At 41.1% G+C, this 10934-nt stretch overlaps 1 protein-coding gene across 1 annotated transcript in view; it reads right to left on the reverse strand.

Annotated features, from left to right (window-relative positions):
• SLC16A10 (solute carrier family 16 member 10) overlaps window positions 1–10768 on the reverse strand; it is a 68184-nt gene extending 57416 nt beyond the window's left edge. Inside the window, exon 1 of the mRNA XM_065834462.2 lies at window positions 10205–10768. Coding sequence (XP_065690534.1) covers window positions 10205–10580 — 376 coding nt within the window. The 5' untranslated portion in view covers window positions 10581–10768. The remainder of the gene's footprint in view (window positions 1–10204) is intronic.
• Window positions 10769–10934: the final 166 nt, after the last annotated feature.

Consider the following 10934-nt stretch of genomic DNA (forward strand, 5'->3'; position numbering starts at 1 on the left):
CAGTTTTACAGCTCTGAGGTAGCATGAATTGCATGCAACATAGTATTTTCTTTGCCTAATATTAGAAAAAGCAATAAATATCCAGAATACCAGAGTTGGGTCATGCTGACTCAACTTCTGACAGTGCATGCAAAGACAAATGTTGTCCATCCTGGTTTTGTGCAGTTCCACTCCAGCCTTACCAATAAGCTACCCAGTTCTGTCCCTGTCACCCTACACATACTTGCAAGGGTCAGTGATTTCACTGCATGAAACTAAATGTTCATTAAACCACTGCACTATGAACAAAAGACTTTGATATGTACAGAGGTATAAAAATCTGTTAATGCTCCATGCTTCAATTTGTAAGAAATGGGGTTACTCTGATAGGATTAGAAAATACACCTCAAGCTTGGACATTTTGTTTCAGCTTTCAGAAAACTTCTAGTGTTGATTTAATTTTCTAGATGACTGTGTGCACCCAGCAGTGTCAGACATTATGAGCTGAGAGTTCTAATTTCTTTAAAGTTTGGAATGCAATGTTGGGTTTTGAAGAGTCTAAGCTACATAAACATTTCAAAGATAGGAAATGACTTGAAGGTATAAAAGAATGGGCAATTTCAAATTTGACTTTATGTGCCAAAGAGGCTTTCTTTAAAGTACATATCCCTTCAGTTTTGTCACACACATGACAACTTAAACAATGAACTCAAGGCACCACAGGCAGTACTTCTGCAAATGAATTGAAGGAGAACCCAAAAGTCATCATTAAATTGTACACTCAAGATTTGAAAAAATATTACCTAACACTACATCAACCTTCCAAGAAGGTTGTTATTCTGAACCATGACACATACCACAGACACATGTCCAAAATATGCACCACAGTTCAGGTTCTTGATTTCAATCTCACTTGCTCAGAGGTTAGTAGCATCTTCGGGTAAAGCACCACTACCACACCTTTCCTCTCAAAAAAAAAAAAAAAAAAGCAGCATTATAGAGCAGCTGATAATAACCATTTCAAACTACTCAAATTATTAAAATATGGACTAAACACAAAGTAAACTGACAAATTAGTAGACTTTCAGTCTCACCCATGTAACCCATTGAGATTATTCCAATCCCAGCATGTTCTCCAGCCTGTTTAATTATAATACAGGACCAGGTTACTGTTCAAGTTAACCCTGGCCATGGGGCCCAAGAACACTCAGTACTTCTGATACTTTTGGTAGGAGATACAGGCCTCCTTGTGCAAACCAAATTGGTTTCAGTTTTACACCTGTGTCCTTGTTGTTCAGCTGCTCATTCTATACACTGCTTAGCTGCCATCCAGACTCTAGTCTGGAGCAAACTAAACAGCTCCTTAAGAGGCATCTGGATAATACATGTCTGTACCCAATAAGTGAAGAAGACACAGTCACTGTAGTCAGTCCAAGGACAACTGGGTGCTCTGGAGTGCAAATACCACAGACAGCACAAACAAAATCCTCCAAAGATATGGGTCATCTCAGCATTCACTAAGGATCACTTTTTAATGAATTCTAACATTATATTTTCTTCTTGAATTATTTGTCCCTTAAGCATTCAATGCAATATACTAGGAACCCAAACTAGGACTTCTCCAATTAGAAAAATCCTTTTTTTTTGTTATACTTAAGACTTTTTTTTGTTTGCAAAAATGAGCAGCTTTCTTACCTTGTACAAAAAAACACTGTTCCTGGTCATCATGTAATGAACTTGCAACTGTTAAAGCTGTGGTTTTGTTTCAAAAATAAAGGACTGTTCATTCCTTCCAGACTGCAGAAGCAGAAAACTTAAAGATCACAGTTCATTTAGGACATTCTGCCACAGTGTTTTATCCTTGCTCAGAGTTACAGCATTGATAGAGTGCAATCCTTACCGCCCATTTTATAAGTCATCTGCGATAGGACAATAGAGATTAAGTAACTTACATTAATAGCTCGTATGTTTAAAATTACTTATTATTCCTCATACATCTATGTTCTTAAAAATGCAAAATAAACTATTATGAGCTACTTTAAACATACACATCAAGTACAGCTTTAATGAACAAAGCACACAGCAGCAGACAGATAGCCAAAATGTTCACTATTTCTGCTTATTACAGCAAAAAGGTAACAAGAAAGTTGCTTTATAATTTGCAATCAAAGTACAACCACACCACCTAAAGGAGACTGTTCCATGGGCTTATAGACATGCTGCTGATAATGAGTTTGGGCTCAGTATCCCAGTAATCCCTTCCTGTGTCTGGGAACTAACACTGATGATTTTTAAATTGGTCCCATCCTTGCTAGAGGGCTGCTACTCTAACTTAGCTATTAGAACAAGTCATTCCTAGTCAGTTCCCATGAAAATTAATGGCTGGATATAAACCAGAGCTGGTAGTATTGTAATAAATTAGATTTCAGGAAGTAAAACAGAATGCAAGATCACAAGGGAATGTTTCCTCACAGAATTATCCTTTCTGTACATATTTGCTGAAGGTTAAACTGCAGTAGACTAAGGCTGCATTAACTGTGTGTTCACAAAACAAAAGATTTTTAAAAACATGGAATATATATGAAAGAATCTATATTACCTCTTCTGCCACAATGAATATTCTAAAATAAAGCATTGATGTTATCAATACTACCTTAGCTTGGATGTAAGTAATCAGCACATCTGCTTCATTGTAGTACACAGAGCAGAAGCAATTTTGAACTGGGCAATTACTTGCTAAGCATTATAGGTCATTGTTCACTGAAAATCCTTATTTTCCTTAGCAAGACACAGCAATCTAAGTTAAAATTTTATTAATAGTCCTCATTTCAAAGCATGATCTTTGAGGTGCAGGATTCTATTATAAGTTGTTATTCATAATTCAGACCAACAAAACTTTGTCTTCCCTGTAATTATGTTACATTACATAAAATTTTGGGGAAAAAAAAGTCTTAAAAATCCAGAATAAGACTTACAGGTATTTCTGAAAACTGAGTATTTTTGAAACACGCTTTTGTTTTTAAAGTGAAAGGCTAGAAGATAAGAGTTCCAATTACAAAATTTTCTTAACATTTAGCAAACTAAAGATGCTTTAATGTGCCTGATCAAATACTTAAACCAATTCCCAAATATTTTATGAGCATTAATAAATTAAGCCATAAATCTAGAAATGAGTAATTGAAAAACAGAATAGGCTAGTTTTCAAGAGATAACAACTCTACAGCTAAACCTGAACTGCCACTCAGTTCCTCAGTTAAGATTATCTGGATATGGCTCTTCAAATAGTGAATCATTATAAAATCTAGAAAACATTAAATACTAAACTTCATATGACTGCTGAACCCTCACATTATGAAAGGGGCTATCCTAGAATACAGCTCCAATAGCATGGCCAGACACAGCAGTAGCCAAAAATGTGGGAGGAGGTCAGCACACTGCACAGTACCAGAGATGGCAAGAAAGAGATTGACTTTATCTTCGCCAAGACCCTGAAGCTTCAAGAGTCTGAACCCGCAATTACGCTGAGGGAGGAGCAGATAGTCTACTTATTACTGTGAATCCAGCAAAGGGCTGCAAAGATGACCAAGGAATTGAAGCATCTAACATAGGATGAGAGGCTAAGAAAGGTGGGGTTGGTTAGCCTAGGAAGAACATGCTGGGAGGAGGAATCTTTTAAGCGTGCATAAATACCTGAGGAGAAGTAGTTAAAAAAAAAAAAAAAAAAAAGAAAATAAAAGAGAGCCAAACTCTTCTCACTTGTTTTCTGACAAGAGGCAATGGGCACAAATTGAAGTACAGAGAATTTAATTTAAATTAATTTAAATGTAAAAAACACTATTTACTCCAAGTGTGGTCAAACACCAGCACCAGTCCCCAGAGCAGCTGTGGAGTCTCCATCCTTGGACGTGGTCAAAACCCAAGTGGGCAAAGTCCTCAGCAGCCTGCTTTAGCAGACATTGCTCCAAGCAGAGAGTCTAAAACCTTAACTATTTTGTTATTACCTGTAATTACTGAAATATCTCAAACTGGTTAAAAGAATAGACAAATCCTGCTATAATAGTTTGAGAACAGTCGACTGCATTTCTGCATGCAAAATCAGTAACTGAATAAAAGTAAGAATTGGAGCATCTAACATAGGATGAGAGGCTTAGGGTCTATTAATAAACATACACAAATTGCTAGCTGCCCCTCTAGACAGGAGTTTAGTCCAACTCAAAAATCAGGAAGAGATTTGAGGAACCTCAAAGAACGGTAGCCAAAATGGATAAATAAGTTGACATTGAACAGACTACAGGGACCAATTAAACAAAACAAAGTTGAAGAGTAGAGAGCAATGCACACTGGAAAACTTCAAAGTCAACTAAACTCCACTGAATGCAGGTACTAATAAAAAGCAGCTAGAAAAACATTTGGTTATGTAAAAAATGCAAACTAGATAGCATGATGTCATCATAGTACTTCATGTTATGCCATAAAATGGCAAAGCCTCATTTGGAATGACACACAGCAAATTTCTTTTCCATGTTTCAGAAAGTTATAGAAGCAGAGACAATCAAAGAAATAATATTAACTGAGAGTATGAAAAAATGTTCCACATGGAACAAAACTGTTAAGACTTGAAATATTTATCCAAGGAAAAGAGCAGCAAACCATCTAGATAAATTATCTTCAAAATCGTAGTCAAAAATAATTTCTTCTGCTACTCGGAAATCAAACCAAGTTGGAGTCTTCACCCATTTGCAGAACAGTCTAACTACGCAATACTACTGCTTACTTAGATTAGAAGTGAAAGCACTCCAAAAAATTTTACATAAGCCCTTCAGAAATTGAGATTTAAGGATGAGACTGGAAAACAGTCAGCCTTAACACTATCTTAAGAACCATCAAACAAGGCATTTCTCTTACGAACAAAAAATATGCCAAAAATCTCATTTTAAGACTTTAACTTAATTTTATAAAGGTGTTTTAAACTATTTTAACCTCATGTTCAAGAATTCTTTCATTACTTTGATATATCTAATTAGGTTAGCATAGCTACAGGCAGGCACTAAACAACATTTAAAATAGCTTTCTAGTGTTGTACCAATGTAACATCTTTATGAGAATAACTTTATCAATAAGATTACACTAACAGCAAAATTACTCTGAAAGACATTCAACAGGATTTTGCTTTCATCCAATTTACTTCACCAATAAAGCACAGTAAAAACTTAGTTTTTAGGCAGGTTTGGTTGAAGGAGGGTTTAGAGGATACATTTTTGTCTGAAAGGCAGCACACAAAAGCTCCAAAAACTTGAGGTATGTGCATTTAATGCAGAGTGGTGGTAATAGCCCATCATCTTTAGCATTTTATAGAGATGTTTAATCCCTGTGAAATCAAAGTATGGTCTCTAAAGAAGTCCACGAAAATAAATTGGAGAATAGCTTTTAGACACATTAAGAAGATTATTCTCTTTAACTAAGCAACTTGCTACAAGTTTATCTACAGTTGGAATGGGAAGAGATCTAACCAGTCTGAATACCAACAAGAACACCACAAAAAGACAATCTAACTAGCAGGCACAAGGCTAATCAGTCTGCAAACTAGTTATCAAGAGCGCAAGATAAATGCTCCAGGGCTGGAGGCATGTGTGTATGTGTAAACTGCATTGGTATCAATTATGCTGTCCTAAAGAGAGACAGCATACTAAAGAAACTACTTTCAACTTTCCAGTCTGACCCTATCATAATTTCAACTACTCCACAGTCTTCATTTACATACATATTTATAACTACAAAGCCAGGTCAAAACAGCACAAAAATATGACTGCAGCTGAATAAAGTGAAACATTGCTTTTAAATTGAGTTATTTTTCAGCCAGTCTGATGTCAATGGCCACACAAACGTGGGAAGGAATGCAGACTACAGCAGCACCAATATCCATCAGTCCAACTTTCTGTGGAACTACCTCCTTCATCGCAATGTAACCCTTAGTGACCAAACTGTGACACAGTATCATGCTTTCCTGTACCTCATACATATTACAGTTTTGTGCTCTGACAACTTAGGTGTTCCAAACTTGATTTATTTATTAAAAAAAAAAAAAAAGGGTCAACTGCTCTCTCATAAGCCATGTGACACAATTTCAGTTTGCCAAGCCTCCCGGTTTAACAGAAACCACATCCCATACAATCAGAGATGAAAGTGTGGTTCTGACAGACAGGTACAGAACAAGGTCTTGAAGGATAACAAAACTGTTGATGGTGCTTTTGTCTCGGAAGCAAATATCAGTAAAACAGCAAAAGATTCAAGGAAAGTGTAAAGGAAAAACTTCCAACTTCAAACTGTCCCATTAAATTAACAAACCAGCACAACACGGGACTAGATGGGGCTCAGAGGCCAGATCTCTAACTGAGGTAGCACCAGGGCTGGTTCAGTGCTCCACATCCCTCCCTCTGTTGCCAACACCAACAGGGAGAGGAACCAAGTACTCATCCTGCCAGAACCCAAACTGGCCCCGGGGCCCAATCTTTCCCCTTCAAGGACAGTCAGACAACAATTGTACTTGAACACAAGAGGCCTACTAGGTCCGCTCTATTTCCAAGGACTAAGAGCCTCCCGTATTTCATTGCCATTGTGTTTTTCAACACAACTTGTTCCTCAGACACAATGAACTATAAACAATGAACGGAGCAGTTTCCTGAGACTTCAGGCACATCTTTCTAGAAGTTTCATACTTACATCGGGGGCTTTTCCTCTTCTATACTTGTGAATCAATTAGATTTGAACAAAAAAACTGGCTACACAAGGAAACAATAGAAATGTTTGTAAAGTGCAACAGATCAGCAAAGAAACAAGCTTTTTACTAATATGAATATCAAAATATTGTATGCTAGTCCAAAAATTCATTAAAAATATGAATTATAGTCACACACCCCTTGAAGAAATTCGTGAACTCTCTATAACCCACAATACAAGTTCTTTCATTAACACTGAAATTCTGCAAAAATGTTAATTATCGTTACTCATTTATCCAGTGTTGATGCTGTATTCTGGAGACAGCTTTCCTGCCTTGCCTGTACTTCTGGTTCCTTCCACTCCTTATCTGCAAGGCAGAATCACTTCTTGACTACATTCTCCTGCCTCCTTCCATTTCATCGTCTTTCATACTGATAAATATCCATCCACCTACTAAAAATAACAAAAAAAGCATGTACTATGATTACTTAATGCCTTCCTATTTTGCCTGACAAAGGCATCCTCCTTTCATCTATTATGAGGTAACAAAAGTAGCATGTACTGTAGTCTACTTAATTCCTGTTTTTTTGAAGAAAACACCAGGCAAGAGACAACTACCATCTGGTTCCAAAAAAAACATGCACACAAAATCCTCTAGCAACACATATGCTTCTGGCAAAAGCCAAGTAATCTTTGGTTAAAAAGTTGAATTCTGTGGTAGTCTGGATCAGTGGCAAGATTCCACAGGCACCTGGGGTGCCAGGGGAGATCAACTAGAATCTTCACATCTCTCAAAAAAAAATTCAGCATTACAGATTTTAAAGGTTTGGTTGTTTTTTGTTTGTTTTGTTGTTGGTAGGTTTTTTTGTGGTTTTTGTGGGGATTTTTGTTGTTGTTTTTTGGGTTTTTTTTAGGGATTAGAATATTAGACTTTGTATTCCAAAGCAAGAAAACTTTAATTATAAATCCCAGTTTTCAAATTCATTACATCTGACTCAAACTCAGTTTCCACTGCCAGTTTTGAGTCGCAATCAGTTTGAACACACGAGACTAACTAGATTACATATTATAATCAATATTATGGGAGTGATCAGGATAGGGTTTTCTGTAACACTAAAATCCAGCTGACTTCATCCCATTAGTCACCCTTTTTCTTCCTACAGCATGCCAGCTTATCCATCAGTGTTCAATAAGAGATAAACAAAGTGCAATTTGTCATTTCTGATCATAGCTCCCCTTCACGGCAAGCTAAATATTGTATCAGAATTTGTTTAGTTCAGTTCACCCTTAGTCCTATCTTCAACAAGATAAAAAATAGCAGACAAACAGTTTCTAGGCAAAGAAGTTAACATTAAGGAACAAAAAGTCCTGTCTGACAGCTGCTGCTTAGCCCTTTCAGTGCCCAGACTCATTAGGGTACTTTTGGGTATTAAAAGCACACCATCTTATCTGCTGTTCTGCTATTTACAGGAGGCACTTTTGTATTTGCAGTCCTCCTCCTTCACATGCACACATGACATCTAGGCAAGGCATCTTATGCAATTTCCCCCGACTTATACCCATTTGGATTTAAAAAAACAAAACTAGTGTCTTCTGCATTACTGATACTAGAGCACATCTGACAGAGCAAAACAAAATGCAGCTGCAGCTTTCTTTAAAAAAAAAAAAAAAAAATTTATGCAGAAGGTGCCTGCTGCATCCAGGGCTCTGAACTCTTCCTACTCTTCTAAGGAAGATGCAAAACAACTAGGCTATAAGCAACATTCTTTTTTATCACCCACTCTTGTCAGCATTTTGGTAAGTTTTCAAAAACATGGGTGGAACACACCCAACAATCTCAACCTCACTTAAATACCAGTGGTGCAATTACCCTGCTGGAAGATAAGATAATAATTTCAATCCTCCACTCATTGATTATTTCAACTACTGCACCAGTATCTAGAAGTCACTTTTTTTTTTTTTTTTTTAAGTACAAGACGACTATTTTGAGAGATCTTTACTGGAGAACCAGATCCTCAGAAAAAGCAATCACACCTCTGTACTATGAACAGAGCACCAACCACCTATGTGTTTCTGCATTTCTGACTGGCCAGAGGCTCCCAGGTAAGTACGCAAATGTTCACAGCACCTCCTCTGAACAACCTAATTTTTCTCCTGTCCAGACTAAGGAGCCCAAACACCTGCTTCTGGATGTGCATGTCCTTGCTGTGAAGCAGGCACTGCCACACCTGACATGTACACATACATAGTTCCCCATCTTCCTAGCTCAAGAACACTGAGCAATACACCTTCTACATCACCACAAATAACTCAAAAGCTGAAGAGTACAGCAGTGCTCCACCACAGCTTTCTTACTCACTTCAGTGTGAACACTTGCCTTAGTCTTCCACTTCAGACATAAATATTTTCAAAACTCTTTTAAAGGTCTGTAACACCACTATGTACTGATAAAGTTTCCTAGAAAGATTACACTTCTGCAGGGCAACATAACTGGAACATTTTTTTTAGTAAAAAAATAAAAATAAAAGAATGTTTGCTATTTTAATACGTAAGCTACCTTTTAAATAAGCCGAGTTCACTACAATAAATTATTATGACTAGTAATTCTTCATTATTGTGAGACAGAACCTGCATATTCTCAACTTACAAAGTCAAAGTACAAGACACTTTTCAAAAAGAACTTACATAACGTGTGCTCACTTCTGAATTGACACTTATGCACTAGAACGACTTAGATTAGTAACAGCAGAATGGAGATTTGATTGCAATAGCGCTGTTGTGTCCTTAGAGTCTAGTAAACATCATTAACTTTACTGGTAAGTTTGGGGATATTGGTTACAGCAAGAAAGCTGCACATCAAATACTGTTTTGGGCAACTGTTAAACCCATTCTCTACGTATTTTCAGTGTCACTACAACCCACTGTTTATTAATCATTTAGACTAATCATCAGGCTAATGTGGGTGGAAGAGAATAAAACTTTCTGGGATCAAGACATGCATTTTTTCCTGCAATGCACGCCGACCGATGCCGATGAACACTCCAGTGGAAGCAGCCAGAGCACACCTGCTTCCTTCCTTGCAGCTTCTCCCCCACGCCTCAGGAGCTCGCTGCCCCAAGCCCTGTCTCCGGGGCACGGCTGCTCGCAGGGAGCAGAGCGGAGCTCCTCTCCGCCTCGATCAAACGAGTATTTCCGAGTCCCTCAGCCCAGCCCCACGTGCTTGCGGCGGGGCAGGCTCCGGCCCGGCCCTCCGGCTCGCCCCGAGGGCTCTGGCAGCCTACGGACAGAGCGGCAGGACAGGCAGCAGCCGCAGCCGCCAACCCCCGGCCGAGTCGCGGGCCGGTCCCGACAGCCCCGCGGGGCACGGACACCGGCAACTGGAGTAGCCGCACCACTGGCAGCGGGAGCTACTGGCCGGGGCACCACCGTCGCCCGGGCTGCGGGCGGGGAAGGCCCAAGGCGGGAAGGGCTGGCAGACACCCCAACCCTTTCCCTCGCCGTCCCTCACCTGTTTTGAACGCCATCTGCTCATCCTGGCCGCCGCCGAAGAGGTGGAGCATAGAGACGAAGAGGACCCCGCACGAGTTCTGGATGCCGAAAACGGCGCCGTTGCACCACATGGCGGCCAGCATCACCACCCAGCCCCAGCCGCCCTCGGGGGGCTCCGGCGCCGCGCTCCCGGGGCAGCCCGCGCTCCCGACAGCCTCCGGCGCCGCCCGGGGCTGGTCTCCGCTGCCAGCACCGCCGCCGCTCCCCAGGCACCACTCGCCGCCGTTCTCCCGCCGCGGCTCTACCACCACGGCCGGCGGCGGCGGACCGGGTAGGGAGGCGGCGGTGGGGTCCCCCGTGCCCTGCGGCGGCAGCTGCTCGCTCACCGGCGCCATCCGCAAGAGACCCTCTCCGCGCGCCGCTCCCGCGTTGCGCCGCCTCGCGACCTCCGGGCCGCCGCGCGCCTCAGCCCCTCGCAGCGGGAGCCGCGGGCATCCTGCAGCGCTCTGTCCGTGCGCGCGCGCCCGGCCGGCCGGCCCACACACGCGCCCCCTTCCTCTCCGCCGCGCGCGCCGAGGGGGTGACCCGCCGCCGCCGCTTTATTTTAAAAGGGGGGCTCCCGTGGGGGCGTTAGCGGCACGAGGGCTTTTCTCTGCGCCGATTGGCTGAGGGGAGGGAGGCGGGGGGGGGGCGAGGGGAGGGAGGAGCAGCAGCAGCAGCCACGCTCCTCTTCTCCGCGCGCCCCCCCC

The sequence above is a fragment of the Patagioenas fasciata genome, chromosome 3, assembly GCF_037038585.1.
Source record: "Patagioenas fasciata isolate bPatFas1 chromosome 3, bPatFas1.hap1, whole genome shotgun sequence".
NCBI classification, from domain to species: Eukaryota; Metazoa; Chordata; class Aves; order Columbiformes; family Columbidae; genus Patagioenas; species Patagioenas fasciata.